This window comes from Ammodytes marinus (assembly GCF_949987685.1).
Source record: "Ammodytes marinus genome assembly, chromosome: 7".
NCBI classification, from domain to species: Eukaryota; Metazoa; Chordata; class Actinopteri; order Uranoscopiformes; family Ammodytidae; genus Ammodytes; species Ammodytes marinus.
Genome location: NC_137211.1, coordinates 15,018,647 through 15,035,152, shown reverse-complemented (window position 1 = coordinate 15,035,152; position 16,506 = coordinate 15,018,647). Strand labels below are relative to the sequence as shown.

At 42.7% G+C, this 16,506-nt stretch overlaps 1 protein-coding gene across 1 annotated transcript; it reads right to left on the bottom strand.

The window, feature by feature from the left end:
- Nucleotides 1-293: 293 nt before the first annotated feature.
- Nucleotides 294-13,975, bottom strand: LOC307253773 (NUAK family SNF1-like kinase 1). The gene is made up of 7 exons (XM_080031939.1): nucleotides 13,541-13,975; nucleotides 8,960-9,080; nucleotides 8,367-8,518; nucleotides 6,858-6,923; nucleotides 4,064-4,183; nucleotides 2,798-2,930; nucleotides 294-2,631 (listed from the first exon to the last, which is right to left on the bottom strand). Exons 1-7 carry the CDS (start codon nucleotides 13,862-13,864, stop codon nucleotides 1,406-1,408), a joined length of 2,142 nt encoding a protein of 713 aa, XP_079888065.1. The 5' UTR covers nucleotides 13,865-13,975; the 3' UTR covers nucleotides 294-1,405.
- Between the last annotated feature and the right edge of the window lie 2,531 nt (nucleotides 13,976-16,506).

Sequence of the window (16,506 nt, the reverse complement as noted above, 5' to 3'; positions counted from 1 at the left end):
CCAAGAAGGCCTGACTCAGTTTCAATTATTCAAACACTTGGGTAGTTTGATGAAATAATTCTAGTAACAGGAACACATAATAAAATGTATCGCTTTTGGTCTACCATAAACAACGTTCCTTGAAATCTATGTATTGTGTTATGCTCAAGGCAAAAGGAGAAGAGGTCCCTGAGTAGAGGAGATGTCACATTTGGAATATCACATTCATTTCACCTCTCATCTCCTGCTTTCCTTGTTCTTTCAACAGCAAAACAACCGGAACGTTTTTTATATTCATATCATTTAATCCCTTGCTTGAACAGTATGAAAATGACAGATTTAAAATCACATAAATCTACTGCATACATCGGCCATTTCAATGTCCACAGCAGCATTTATGGTGTCACAGTAAAAAGCAATGTGATCCGTCTGCTATTCACACTGTGTCTGTTGGTGCAAAGGAGCAAAGTGTTCGCACATACAAATATACTCAATAATGTGATGACACATCGTATTTAGCATGGGGTAGGCAGTATATAAACATTTAAAGGTCAGTTGAGCTTTTCAAGGTAAAGAGTTGGTGCAACAGATGGTTGAAATTCTCCAGTCGGGTGCCATCAAAATAACTGCAGAAGAAGAGGCCACAACACGATGCCTCAATTCAAAGAGCAAACCTCAAACAGTCAAAAAACGAGTAGTTTGACACAGTCTGATAGAGTCACACCATCTGTGACATTGTGCGACTCAAAGTCTGTTTCTATTGCACTTAGTAGCATTTTGCTTTGGTCAATACACTGACTCTTCCGCCTCAATCTCCCCCCACCCCCCAAGATTCCTCTCGGGTTTCTTATGTGCAAAATGGCCGTAAACCAGGTGCATAGATACACACTTAATATATTTTCTTGGTTTTAATGTCACCATTGACATATTCATGCATGGATTCACATAAAAGATTGCACACTTTGCTAGATCACTGTATTCCCACTCAAATCTTGAGGGCTGATCTTGAAACAGAAATCTGCTTTAAAACCTACAATGAGGATTTATTGTACAGGTGTGGTCAGAGTGAGTCCATCAAACAGAGTGTGCATTCTGCCTCATTGGGACCCAACTCTGCAATTGGTCAGATCCTCAGATGAGTCACTTATATGTGTCTAGGCACTCTCTGTATTACCTCGCATTCACGATACAATGTAAATGACAGTTTAATTTACCATGCGATACTGACAAACATGTCAAGAAATGGTGCTTAACATTGACAGTACAATGCACACTAGGGTCCACGTACTGAAGCTGCAACCCTTTTCAGAGTTCCGTAAAGTCTTTTCAAGATTGCAGGCTGATTAACACAGAGGAGTGAACCGAAGAACCGGCATTTCCACCCGATATTTTCTCGCCACTGATGTTTCCATCATTTGCTATAGGCTTATGTGAGCATGTCCTTCTGTCCTTCTCCACGAACCTTATCCGCCTGAGCCCTCAGCTGCTCCAGGTCCTCCTCCGAGCTGCAGGCGCTGTGCCGCAAACCCCGGGAGAAGATCCTGCGACGGGACTGGGCGCTGAGGTCTAGCAGGTCAAAGGAGTCGCAGGAGAAGAGGCTATCCTCGCTCACCACACTCGAAGGACGGCTGCTGCTGCTACTGCTGCTGTGCCCCTCCGCAACCCCTGCTGCCCTGAGGAGCTGCTGCAGAGCCTCTGGGAACATGGCCGGCATGGAGGCTGAAGAAGGAGACTCGTGGCGGTCATCGGGTAGATCCAGACTGCGAGAGAACTTGCCGTTGCGCTTCAGAATCCCCTTCCTTCTCCTTACGGCCTCTGTGCGCATGGTGGGACTGTCTTCTGCTGCCGGGAGACACGTGTGCTGTTTGTGGGAGTACAATGCATCAGCCGCATCCCTCTCTTTAACTCCCGCTCCAGAGATCCTCCTTTCAGAAGAGGGTCCATAACCCGACTCCCCTCCGTACAAGTTCTTAAGTATCCCCTTCTTGGGCATTTTGGACGAGGGCTGACTGAATGTAGAGGGTGGTGGCAGACTGGTGGACAGGACATCAACAGCATGTGTGTTTGCATGTGTATGTGTTCGATAAGGCTGGGTGGCAGCGTTACACGGTTGGGAGGGAGGGATTTCCTTAGGAGGGCTGTGAAAGACCGAGTCAAAACTCCTCTGGGGTTTCAGAATACCTTTGGGTTTTTTTCTTTCAATGGACGAAGTGGAGGAAATGGCAGCGGATGAGGCAGCTGCTGCACAAACACCACCACCAGAAGCTCCCAGTGCATTCTGGGGAATTGCATTCTCCTTGCGTGACTTCCTGACGCTGAACATCCCCCCGCGTACCCTTCCTCCCGCAGCATGCTCACTCTTCAGAGGGAAGCTGAAGTAAAAGGGGTGTGGGGAGGACTGGGGAGGACAGGAGGAGTCTGAGGAGAGGCAGCCCGGGTCAACGGTCATGCTGCTGGTAGCTGCGACCCGATTCTGCCAGTCGATGTAGCGAGCCAGCAGGGGGGAAGGGCATTCTTGGTGTGGAGATGAAGGGCAGTCACACACACTCTCTTCAAAACCCCAGTTCACCCACCAGTGGTTGGCCACGTCCTCTATCGTAGCCCTCTCGTCCACACGCACTGTCAACAACCAGTCGATAAGAGCGCAGGCGTCTGGAGGGAACAGAGTCAACAGTTATTTATAGCAGCAGCCGAACCGACCAGAACTATTAAAAAGAATACTTATGAGAATAACAATATAAGCAATCACACAGCACACTCGGCTGAATAGAAATGTGTTTATTGTGTTGATGGAGACATGTACATTGTAAAAGTTTACCTGAGGGGGGGTTGGGTCTGCGGTAGCGACCTTGGCTGATCTGCTCTGTGAGTTTGGCGTGGCTGGCTCCATCAAATGGCATGCTGCTGTACACCAAGGCATACAGCAACACCCCAAGCGCCCAGCAGTCCACCTGGCATACAGAAACACACACAATGATAAGACAATGGCATGCACATGACTCAGAACATGTAGGCTTAGATTTGTGACAAGAATTACAGACAAGCCTGTGAACTATCGAGTACGACCATACATGCCCCAATCTGGCAAAACCATGCCTTCCCCCCATCGCTCACAGATTCAGCATTCAGAGATTGGAGTCGGAAGGGAATAGTAACAGTTGAGGACCTTTATATAAATGGTCACTTTGCTATTTGATCAGTTAGTATCAAAGTTTTCACTGTCGAAAGCTCAATTCTTCAGATATCTACAGTTAAGGAATTATGTCAGACAGAATATACCATCCTTTGAATCCCTGCCAGCAGATGACTCATTGTCCAAAATTGTACTGGGCTCACCAGAAGCTAAAAACCTGATTTCATCTTTTGTGGGAATATTTTTAGACCGGCAGGACAAATCTACTTTAAAAATAAAGCAAGCCTGGGAAAAAGACTTAAACATTGGAATAGCTGACGATGCCTGGGAGGGAGCGCTAAAAAGCATAAAATCCTGCTCTATAAACTGGGTGTTGTGTATGTATTGTATGTGTTTACTTATTCTGTTTTCTTTTTTGTCCATATGTAAAAAAAAACATAAAACCACTAAAATAAAAGTTAAAAAAAAAAGAAAAAGAATTACAGACAGGAAAATGTGCCTTATGTTTAGATTTTTCTGTAACATTCAGCCTTATAGAATCAAATATGTGAGATTCTAAAAAATTATATTTTGCCTCACCAAAAACCAATATCTGTAGCATACACAATAGGGCCTACTAAACCAGTGCTTTAAAGCTGCACAATCACACATATACACAATATTTAACGCGAAAGGTGTCATTTGATGTTGGGGAACCTAAAGTAAAATGATCACCTGACCTTCTAGTGCCCCTCTGGCCTACTGATCACTTCATTATCTTTCAGTTAGTTTTTATGTTCACATGCCACAACTTCACTGACTTGGTTGGATGTGGTGCATTGTTATACAATTCACCATAGGTATTGATGTATTGAATCAAGAGGGATGCAATGTGAACAACACACAATTAATTGAAACACATAATGTTTTTAAACAGTTTCTCATGAGGAAACACGCGGAGTGTTGACCCACTTCAGGCCCATAGTAGGGCAGTCCTTTCACTATCTCTGGGGCAGCATAGAGCGGACTTCCACAGTAGGTCTGCAGCAGTGTGCCCCTCTGGAAATGATTGGAAAGGCCAAAGTCAGCCAGCTGCAATGTCAGAAAGAGAGAGAACATAAAAATGAAACATTAGGTTATAATTATTATTATCTATTTATTATTCCCCAAAGTGGAAACTGGACAAAAAACAAATGACAATACATATTAAAAAAATTGTAAATTAAAAAATACAACACATCTCTGAAAAAGAGTCATTTGTCATTCAAATATTCTACAGGAGTGGCTACAAAAGACCAGTCTGGGAATGTGTATCTAGGTTTTCAAATACTCGACACTGCAGATCTCAGTCCAGACCTCTGTTTGCTTGTGTCCGATACACAACGCTTTCATTTCACATAACATGTTGTGACATAATGGTGTCAACACTGAACACATCTCGTTTGCTCTTTTACTTCAATGGAAACAAATTCCTCGCGCAAGTCAGATTCCTCTTCTGTGAGTATGCTCTGCAAACTCTAACCCATGTGGCAGAAACACAATAACACACTGCAATTCCTTTTAAAGGAGCCAAAAATAGGTATGCGGAGCGTTTGCCAATGTTAGTGTGAGTGAGGGAAAAAGAGGAGGGCCAAAAACATCAGGCTGCTCGTGCTCACGTAACGGAACAATCACTCACTCCAGGCTGCGAGAGCCACACGCAGACGTACCGAGGCTCCTCTCTATCTGGACAGAGATTATTTACATGAGCACAGGCCCCTGCACTATCAGCCCCTCCGGTGTTAAAAATACTCGACGTGACAGCTTTATTTCCGTCACCGTGGAACAGAGGTTTGGGGTAAACAGAGACCTCACAGACACTGAAGAACTATGACGCTGTGTATGCCAGGCACAGTTTATATAATATGTAAAGAGTGTAGACTAAGCATGTGCAGTTTATGTACTTGCTGCAAGCTATACTGTGTGTTTGTTTGTGAATGCATCCTGCAGTGTGAATTCACTTTTGCCACGTCATCCATTTAAAGGTTCCTGATATTCAACAGTGCCCAATGATTGTATAAAACACACTCTTTCTTCTTCAAATACAAAGGACTACTGTACACGGTGCCTGGGTATTATAATGGACTGTTGTGAGAAGCCACCCATCCCTTGTGCACAGCCTAAATTGGAAAAGTTTGCAGGCAAATGTTCAACAGCATGTTGCATTGAATTCTTCAGCTGCCTATTGAGGTTATTGTGATAATATCATGTGAGGAGAAAGTGAGACGTGGCGTGACTAGCCAAATGATCTGCTTCGTCTGAGATAGGATCAAGTCTTATTTGTGTTTGGCGTCATAAAAGGAAACATTCAAACCACGCTCACTGATACAATCTGGTAAAATGTATGATTTCAGTACTGCTATTTCTCTAAACATCAATTAGGGATTCACTGATGCATTGGCATATTATTTACTTTGCAATTGCGTGATTGGCTGATTTGTTTGCTGCGTCCCCTGTACTTAAGGGTTAAGACTTCGACTACAACATGCAAACGTCCCTGGTCCAAGTCTGACTGGAAAGCCTCCTTGCATGTTTCTTTCCTTTCATTTCTCAACTAAGTCTATCTAATAAAGGCAAAAAAGAGAAGAAAATCAATAAAATGTCTAAATGGCAATGATTTAAAAATAATGATATTGGCTGCACACCTCCAACTCTTAGAAATGCATCATAATAATGTGCTTGATGAAGGATTTAAGTGCTTACTCAAACTCTAGCATGCCACGTATCTTAAATCAAAACAGTATGCAAAGTGTCAGAGTCTATAAAATAGTTCACAAATACGTAAGAAAAAAAAGTCAGTTCAGAAAACCGGAAAACAAGCCATCCCATGAGGAGACTTAAAAGATATAAACAGTTGAAATTGAAAGCGAATTTTGTAGATTCTTAATGACAATCTGTGACTCTAAACCTGACCATGACCCACTCTTTCTGGCTGTGCTTGACTTTCACACTTGTCACAGAGCAGCTATTGTGCAGACAGAGCACGCACATGCATTGCACAAAGGCTTGGTCATGCTGTGAGAGGCAGATGTGACCAACTTCGAGGTTCGCAATGAATGGAGGTCTGCACGTAGTGTTTTCTTTACACAGACAGAGCATGCTTATAATAAAACCCTTGGATTGGTGCGATTGCCTCTAGATTCCCAGCATTCCCCTTTGTCCGTGCACAGCTCCCATATAAGGAGAGGAATACCCAAATAAGGGAAAAAATTACCCCAGTTTTTTCTGTTCTTTTTTATAGGACCTGGCAGTACGTTTGTGCTGGCCGGGTGCATGGCTTAACAACACATTCAGATAACTGTGGGTAGAAAGAACTCCAGAGTATGTTCTGAATGTGTTCTTTGTATGCACTTTATTTTGTTGGCAAGGTTTAATCCATTACCAGCTGCGCTATGCAACGCTTCCTTCCAGCATGCTCAATACAGCAGCAGTGGAAAAAGATTGCCTTCTGCAATGCATCAGACAGTGTGTCATAAAGATGTATGCCTTCATGTTCCAAAACAACAGTGCAATCAGGGACCTTCGGACAATCTATTATAAACACCCATGATGTATGCAATGCTCAGACATAAGACATAACACTTACTACACGAGTACCTAACTTTTTTTTAAATTTTAATCTGGGTCTAAATATCTCAGCTTTGGAAGGTGACTGTTTTCTGCCAAACATATAACAGTAAATATTTGTTGTAAAGTGAAAGCTCTGTGTACATTTAATCAGTCTCACCTTTACATTGAGGTCTCGATCTAAAAGGACGTTCTCCAGCTTCAGGTCTCGATGCACAACTCCGTTCTGAAAGAGAACAGAGACAAATAAGGTCCTGTGCTGCTCCACCTCCTGTTGATAGTTCCATGTTTTGTCTCTGCATGCAAACACAAGACTCAAGGGTCTAGTTTACAATATAAACCCCCAGCCTGTGGTTAAGGCTGCGTTTTTCTTTCACGTATAAATGTATATCCATTAACATTCCACTCAGGCCTCGTCTTTCAGGGCCAAGTGTTTGACCAATCAGAGAGCTTTGAGAAAAAGGCTTTTGGCTGTTTAATAGTCGATGGACGCATGGACGCAACAGTCTGTTTCAGGATCACTCGTGTTTCCCTGAATTTGAATCAGCAGTAAATCATAAGAAGAGACAATCCCACTGTAGCTGACTGTGGCCACCCATGAAGCTGCGTGACGTCGCTGCCAGTTTCTCTTGAAGTGGCGGGCTAATGAGACAAAATAACCCTTCTTTCGTTAATTACATCCTCTACAGAGCACTTAAGGGGAGGAAATGACCCATGACCTCAGACAATCTTATGTGCACAGTATGTGCGGTATGCAAGCCTGTGTGTGTGTGTGTGTGTGTGTGGACAAGGCAGAGGGTGGGGAGAAAGAAAAGCAGAGGAAAGAAATCTGTGTGCTCAACCAGGTTGTTATTGTAGCTATTTTTAAATATCTATGAATAGATTTGGAGAGCAGAAAGAAAAAAAAGTTTAAAAAAGCAGGCAATGACTGTTGAATTATTATCATTCTCCTTTTGAAGCCTCAATAATCCCTCCAAGCGCCCTGCATACCTCAGAGGCACATTCAATTATTCATTCACGCTGGAACATTCATGTCTATTTTGGGATAATATTTTGAGGGCACCAGGAGCAAAACGTCCACCTCCCTGCCTACTACGGAGCTCCAGGAGCCAACATGATTACCTCTGAGTTGAATGCGGGCCATCCATGAAAAATCAGCACTGCCCAAATGAGAATCACGATGAAACATTTTTCACATTTTTGTCACACCCTACTCAGCTGACCATTAGGCACAGATCCTCACTTCCACCGTATACTAATAGGATTAATGTATTTCCTTGATAATTCATGTTTTCTGGCACCGCTTGTGATGGAATGTACACAACAATTAAAAAACCAAGAAAACAGATGAGAACTTCTTAATTTACCGGGGTTTACGATGATGGGGAGGGAGGAATGATGTTCATTTTTAACGCGTTTGTTAAATGTGTCAGTGTGTTAAAAGCAATCAAGAGATAATGGGCTCTTAACCCAGAGAGATTTGAAAACTCAAGTCAAGTTTTTGCTGCAGTATTAGGATTAGGATTTAGTGGATTTGTTGGTACAGTATTTGCTTGTGCACGTTGAATCCTGCACCATGCAATTCAGCGCATGCCTAATTCATACTGATTTCCAGTGGTGTATTTGTAGGAAGTGTGTGTGTATGTGTGTGTTTGTATATACTGTATACCTTGTGGCAGTAGTGGACGGCAGATGTGATCTGTCTGAAGATGCCTCTGGCTTCTGTTTCTGGCAGCCTCCTCCTCTCCTGGATGTAATCGTATAGCTCTCCCCTGCTAGCGTACTCCATCACGATCACAATTTTATCCCGGCTCTCAAACACTGTGGAGGGCACAATAACATTGTTCACAGGTGTTTACTGTTGTTTTCCTCTATTTTCAGCTGCATATTTGATTTTAATTGATTTTAAATGATCTGACAGTTAGTCGGGTCGAAATAAGCTACAATGCCGGTATTAATGGAAATGTAAAAATACTTCACACTAACTACAACTATGGTCTCATTGGTGTGTGTGTGTGTTAAATAGCTTTTGGACTTCAAAGAGGTCAATCCAATTGTTTATTCAAGGTCATTTCATAGGAAAAATAGAACATTGGCGCAGTCGTTTGAAGAAGAATGACACAGTTTAATTTGACAGCAAACTCTTTCTGTATTGTAAGTCAATAATTCATAATTATGAACCAAATCTCTGTGACTTTTGTGCCGATGATTTTTGGGATGTTTGTGCACATTCCTGTGTTTGCGTTGTGTTCGCAGACTTACCCTCATGAAAGCGTATGATGTTGGAGTGCCTGAGTAATGCAGTGATCTCGATCTCTCTCTGGATGTGAATTCTTTCCAGGTCATCGGTGATGTGCTCCTTGCGGATCGACTTGATCGCCACCTGAGAGACACATGTTTTGATCACTCTAAATGTGGATGGTTAAAGGTGCACTATACAGTTTCAGAGGAGGGGGATTTGTTCATATTTGCAGAGCCTGCAGTTAGTTTAAATGAACATTTTCTCTGCATGTTATTTTTTGATATCGAATAATTATATCATCATAAATCAAAACTAAATTATTTTGAGGAACCTGGTACCAAAAATAAGATTAAAATATGTTTGTAAACCAAACTGTGGGCCTTTCTGCTGCAGTAAACAACAACAGTGAAACAGTAACTTTTCAGGAAGCTTTCTAACTTCAAACAGTGTTCCAGGGATCACATTGTCCTGTGAGGAAAGTTTGTGTATTCAGTTATGAGAATATATCTTTGAAAATGTTCACTTCTCTGACACACCCAAAGTTACATAATGCACCTTTAACACCTTTAAAGATGATAATACTCTGGTGCTCATCTACTACAACAAGGGGGACAGCTTTAGGTTATTAGGGGACAGTTGTTACACTGGTTGTGCTCTGTTCAACCCTTATTGTGGTGACCATTTGCATAGAAGATTCAGTGCCAGATTCCTCTTTACTCAATTCCTATGCAAACACACCATCTAACTAATTTCTCCTTCACCTTCCTATCAACCCCCTTGTTCTCTATAGCATTATGACACTTTAGAAGTTATATACTGTACAGTAGGTGAAGGCTTCAAATAAGCCCACTGGGTTTTCCCGCTTCCCTGTGCTGTATTTGTTTGTTATCTTTGTCACTCTGTTCATTTTAAACTGTTCAAATAATGAATAACATAATCCTAAAAACATAAACATTGAAAAAAAACATACATACACACACTCACAATCAAACACACAAATAAGATCTCCGTGTATTATGATGTGATTACGTGGGTTTTTAGGGCTGAATGGTGAAGGCATGTTTCCTGTAATCTGAGCACGCTCAGAGGCAGAGGGTTGACAGCTACACTGTTCACACTCTACTTCATTCATCCCTGGCACTCAACCACATATAAATGCGCCAAAAAAGACACTCTGACATTAACCCCTGAACAACAAACAAATCAAATAACAAATAAAAAGACATCCGGGTGTCCGAAACCCTGAACGTAATTCAGGACAACCAAAAAAGTGTCAAATATGTGGTATAATGTGCAGATGAGCCTACAGTACTACTTTGTTAGCTTGATATCCTAACATACTGTAGCTCTGACCGTACCTCTGTAAAACTCTGTCAACCCTTATAATGTCCCTATGGGTGTTCAGGCCTTTTCCCCTGGGTCAAAAACTACAGCATTCTCAGCTGCCGGAAAAATGTCAACGAGCGAATGGAAGACGCAATTCACACGCTCCAGCAACCACACTAGTTATGCAATGCAACACAAACACACTCCAGGGAGCTCTCGGGACTGATCTGACCTTCTAAAACTGAGAAGAACTTTTTTTTCTAGGCACGCATCTTTACATACATCGCCACACTCTCCAGACCAATGTGGCCTCTGTGCTGAGTTATTACCGTGTGTACGATTGCATGCCTGTGACTGTTTCCTGAGCCAAATACCTACTGGCTGAGAAAGGAATGAGAAGGAAGGGAAGGGGAGAATGTGAAGTAAGCTGTAGGGGTGAGGAGGAAGGATGTAGTTGGCAGCTAGTAGGACAGGTGAAATGAGTGGGTGAGTGTGTCAAACTATATGGAGTCAGGGCATAAAAAAACTCTTGATCTACCCTTTGGACTTGGCATTAAGCCCTGACCAGCAGAGTTCGCTATGGGCAGCCTTAAGGGCACTAAGAGCATTTTTAAAGGGGAAACAGCAGGGAGTGTGGGTATGGAGGACGTGCATGATCTAACCCTTGTGCATGCAAATGTGCTGCGTATGCGTCATGTCTGATGACCTTTAAAGTATCCTTGTCACGAACACTCTCTCATTGTTCATCCAAATAATGTGCTGCGTGTGAGATTTGGGCCAGAAATACCACACTGTAACAGGATTCATGTAGTAGAAATAAGTAGCTTAAGTGTAATCAGATATTGTTGTTTTGCATTATTAGAGAATGTGTGTAGTGGAACATAGCATACCATATGTTCTGCACAGCAATACCACAATAAGACTAAGACAGAGACAGAGAGCTTGGAAAATGTAGTATTTTTCCCTTCCTCCCTCATGTTTACTGCAGAAATGCCCCCCCCCCCCACACTGCAAAAATATGGACTTTTTATTCTGTCTCTCACACACACACACACACATCCCAAGTGCTTGAGCATCACTAAAGATCCATGTTGCATCATTGAAAGATTTAACAGCAGGATTATACAGGCTTCTTGCCAAATAGACCCTTGACCTCAGAATTCAGTACACACACACACACACACACACACACACGCACACACACACACACACACACACACACACACACACACACACACAGCAGGAACTACACTTACTGCCCGGAAATTGATGCAAAAACAAGTAGAGCCAAACACGATACTGTTCCAAATGCATTGCATAAATAATTGAACTGCTTGATAGAAAGTGAAAACTATAGCATGGTTCACTTTCTCTTGACTCAGGAAGTCACTGCTCCAGGCTTTGATTTGTGTATGAATTATGAATCCAAGTCTATCATGTTAATGACTAAGCTTTGGAGTTGCAGATTTTTGTTACATTTGTACACAGTCAGGCAAGTTTTTCCACCTGTTTCCTGTCTTGATGTTAGGCAAAGATAACCAGCTGCTTGTTCCTTGTCCTTGCTTCATACTGAACTAGATATGAGAATGGTATTATTCTTCTCATAACTCTCAGCAAGAAATGGAGCTTAGCGTATTTCCCCAAGTGTCAAACTATTCCTTTATAATCTGACTAATCATGTAGTCTGATTAACTATATGTTGGTGATTTATCTCACAGGCACCATCTGCCTGTAAAGCTAATCACACTATTTCCTGGAGCATGCAGGCTTTTTCATTTTGCATACTACAACAACAACAAAACACATTTACCATAAAGCACATTAATACACTCCATGATGTACGCTGCACTAAAACAAAAACATCTTATTGATATTTTTTCCCACATGGTTCAACTCTAAAGACAAGTTACCCTGTGTACCCAAGACTGCATACCCAAGATTGGTATTCATCTTTCTTTCCTTCCATGTCCATTATTCACGGCCACTTCCTGCACCTCAGACATTTTACAGGGACACTCTCAAGCACATTTTTAATGTTATCCCAAACTATTGTCACTGTCTCCTCTTTCTCCTCCTTCTTGCTCTTAAATAGTCTCCTCCTCTGCCTCGTTAACGATTTCTGGTCTTGTTTCCAAAAATAATGTCTGTTTTGTTTCAAAGAATCCTTGGTATGTGCTGGCTAATAGCACAAAGAATGTAGGCATCCCCCCCTTGTCCTTCCAAACACACTTACCCTACACAGGCACACAGCTCTCTCTTTGCCCCCCTCCCTCTTTATATTTTTCAATCAGTCTGCCACTGGTCCTCCGTCTCTCTGCCCTGTCTCTCTCACAGATGTAGGTCTCAGAGTAAATGTCAGTCTCACTTCCATCATTGCAAAAAACAGATGATCCCTATTGCAGTGTGTGTGTGTGTGTGTGTGTGTGTGTGTGTGTGTGTGTGTGTGTGTGTGTGTTTAAACAGAAAGGGTATTTGAGGTGTCCCTTTGTGCTCAGTTCAAAGCACAGTGAGGGATTAAAGCCGGACTGTAGACATAAACCCACTGTTATTCAAAGTAATCTAGCTTCACAGTCTGTTTTATTTTTACCTGGATATTGAGAAGATAAAGTTAAACATTCACAGCATTATATAAAAGAGTGTATGTGTGTGTGTGTGTGTGTGTGTGTGTGTGTGTGTGTGTGTGCGCACGCGCGCGCGCACGTGTGTGTGCACGCGCGCGTGTTCTGGTAAAGGGGACGAGATTCCTATTGGAGGAGACCTATTGTCGTAATTGTATCTCCTTGTTCAAGTGCTGAGTGAGTCAGACCAAAGGCATCTCAGCCTGGCAGCACAGGAAGCAAGTACTGGGTTTAGCATCAGCACATGAGCTCACACACACACACACACACACACACACACACACACACACACACACACACACACACACACACACAGGCAGTCAGGAGCTTAACTCCACCTCCAATTTAATATTCAATAAACAATGGTCAACATTCTTGGAACAGCAACACATCTCTGTCCTCACACACAAACACAAACACAAACACACACACGCACGCACGCACGCACGCACACACACACACACACACACACACACACACACACACACAGGAAAGTAAAAGCATGAGCAGCATATCACATCAATACAAATATTGCATGGGTCAGCACAATCTTTGCCCATCATCAGGCCTTATAATTCACAGATTTAAGATGATTAAATAAAGCCTACTTTTTTCAGGCAGACACAAATACTTTGCATCATGTTGACCAACACTCACCGTCTTCAGGCTCACTCTCTCTATCGCCCTCTTCACTTTGCCATAGGTGCCTTTCCCCAGAGTCTCCATCACCTCATAGCGGTGTTTCAAGTTGTGTTTATGCTGGTGCTTCTTCACTTCCATCGGCGCTGAGGCAGCCGGTGCCAGGCCCTTTGCTTCCATGTCTGGTATTCTCTGCCGCCTGTCCGCGCTGCAGTGGCGGCGGCGGCGGCTGTGCAGCCTCGGGGACACCTCGCCGGGACGGTGGCCGCTCTGCAGACAGCCGAGCTCGGAATGATCGCTGGTGTTCATTGCGCCTCTGCTGTCTGCCTCACGTCTGCCCATCCTCTCTGCGCCCCGTGCCCACCTGTCAAGAGCCGCCTTGGCAGAGACTGGACCCACCCCCAAAATGTTTTACTTTGGGCTCTGAACAACAACCAAAAAAAGCAGTGCGTTATCAAAGAACCATTGAACTAGTCCGATGGCTTAAACATGAGCAGCCGATCTATTAGTTTGTGGCAGCAGCTGTGTTATCTTCTCTCGCCCTCTCCTCTCCTCAAAAACGCAGCAACAGGAGCGGTGGGAACCACATGGTCTGGAGCTAAGGGTGGAGCCTCCTCATTCTAGTGTCAGCTCTCATAGCAACATCCCGACGCGTCACGCTTATTTGGGATCATTTAGGGTTTTCCGAGGGTCAGCAGCAGGAGAGAGGAGGAGTGAAGGCATGTATGGAATGTCACGCGGGTCCGAGTCTAAACCCTATTAATCAACCACTTCAGTCAAGCATGTTTGTTGATGTTTTGCCATGCGGTGAGCCTGGTAAAATAAATAAATCCTTGAAAATCCTCTGAAGAATTTGGCAAAGATGCGGAGATTCATGGAGAAGGAGTGGTGGCAGTTGGTAAGACTGCAGGGATAGCCTATATTTATTTATTTATTACAAATCCTCATATAGATAACAAACCTGAAAGGGGGCTAATCTATGTAAAGGCAACTTAACTTGTTTTCAATGTATTAGCCTACCCCTCACAGCTCCATAAATGCATTAACTACTACATAGTTTTTCTTTGTTTTTTGTTACTGATATACATGCATAACTACTACATTTTGTATATAGTAACTACTACAGTATATGCATTAACTAGGCATGCATAGGGTTTTTTCGTGTTTCTTTAGTAACATAGCCTCTTGTGCATAACTACCTCAGTTTTTTTAGTAACTACTACTAACTAATTTTTTTAATTAAGCTACGTTGTAGTTAATGCATTACTATATCAGTGGCGGACTCAGACTGTTTGAAGGGCAGGGGCGAAAAAAATTAAAATGGCACATTTTGGACAACATGAGGCCCCACCAGCGCACACAGTGGCTTTTCAAACTTAGCAAGCGCTGCCGTTCAGGGCACTTGTTACATCTCCATGTAGCACTTACTTGTGGCACTTAGTAGTTTGGTTTATTTGCAGCTATAGTACTTAATGTGATTCCTGTTGTTCTGGGTTTGTACCTTCATTGTTGAATGCACTTAATGGAAGTCGCTTTGGATTAAAGCGTCAGCTAAATAAAATGTAATGTAACGAAACACCAAACACTGTGTTTGTAGATGTTAAAAAACGGTTGGGCTCATACAATTAAAAGGGGTGTCTGGGGGTCCCCCCCCCCAGAAAAAAATAGAGCTTCAAAGACACTATTTCTCGCATTCTGGTGACTTTATAAACACCAAAATGAGTTGTTCACATCATTGTGGACTTTCACATTTTAGCAAAAGAAGGAAAGGATTGCTGCCTTCATCTTTACTAACATTTAAGTAAAAATGAGAGTGGAGAAAATTCAATGTGCCGCTACCATACAGTCTTTGTCCGCTAACAGCCAGCTACGGAAAAATAAAAAGGAAGTTTGATCATGTTGAGCTGATAGCTGACTATTATCGTCTCTCTTGCATGAAATGACCTACACTTGAATGAGGACCGGATCTTGAACGCTCAAAAAATGTACATCAATTTTAAACGGATTATGCAAACTGAAAATATTAAATTTTTCTAACTTGGCATCTAATTGCGCTTTTCCACTTTTTGCTTTGTTATCCAGTGGAGATTTAAGCACCACTCGATGTAACTCTTTGTCATAGCGACGGCACATGAAAGCAACGCCTCTTTCGCATTCATCAGCTACCAAAGAGAGGAACGTCTGCACCTCATTTCCTAACCACAACATGTTTTTTCGGTTTGCCATATTCTTGCTCCAGAGGGCACATCATAATCATTTAGGCCTATTGTATGGAGGGGCAACCTAGGGCACTCAATCATTTTTGTTGACGTGTAAAGGGCAGCCATAAAGGCACTTCTCTCATTTTCACCACCATAGAGGGCACTTTAGCAAAACATTTTTAAACCTTGGGGGCAGCAGACGGGCAGAAGGGCACTAGAAGGGCACCAGACGGGCAGAAGGGCACTAGAAGGGTAACAGAAGGGCACTAGAAGGGCACTAGAAGGGTACCAGACGGGCAGAAGGGCACCAGAAGGGCACTAGAAGGGTACCAGACGGGCAGAAGGGCACTATAAGGGCACTCATTAAGGCATGTCATCGAATGTTCTTGTTCTAGAGGGCACATCATCATAATTTATTGTATGAAGGGGTACCCTGGACGGGCATCCAATCATTTTGTGCACTTGAAAAGGGCAGTCAATAAGGCATTTCCTCTCGTTTTCAACACTCTTGAGGGCACTTTAGCGCGCTTTTTCAACCATTGAGGCACGAGTCCGCCACTGACTATAGTTACTAAAAAAACTATGTAGTAGTTAATGCATGACTATGTAGTAGTTATTTAGAAAAAAACGAAAAAACAAAACTATGTAGGTAATGCATTACTATGTACTAGTTACTACAATTTTGGGTACCTTAATGGAAAGTGTTACCAGTAAATGTTGTGACACTTTTACGAAACTAAACAATTTAGTTGTTAATATGTGTAAAGTAAGGAAAGTTCAGGA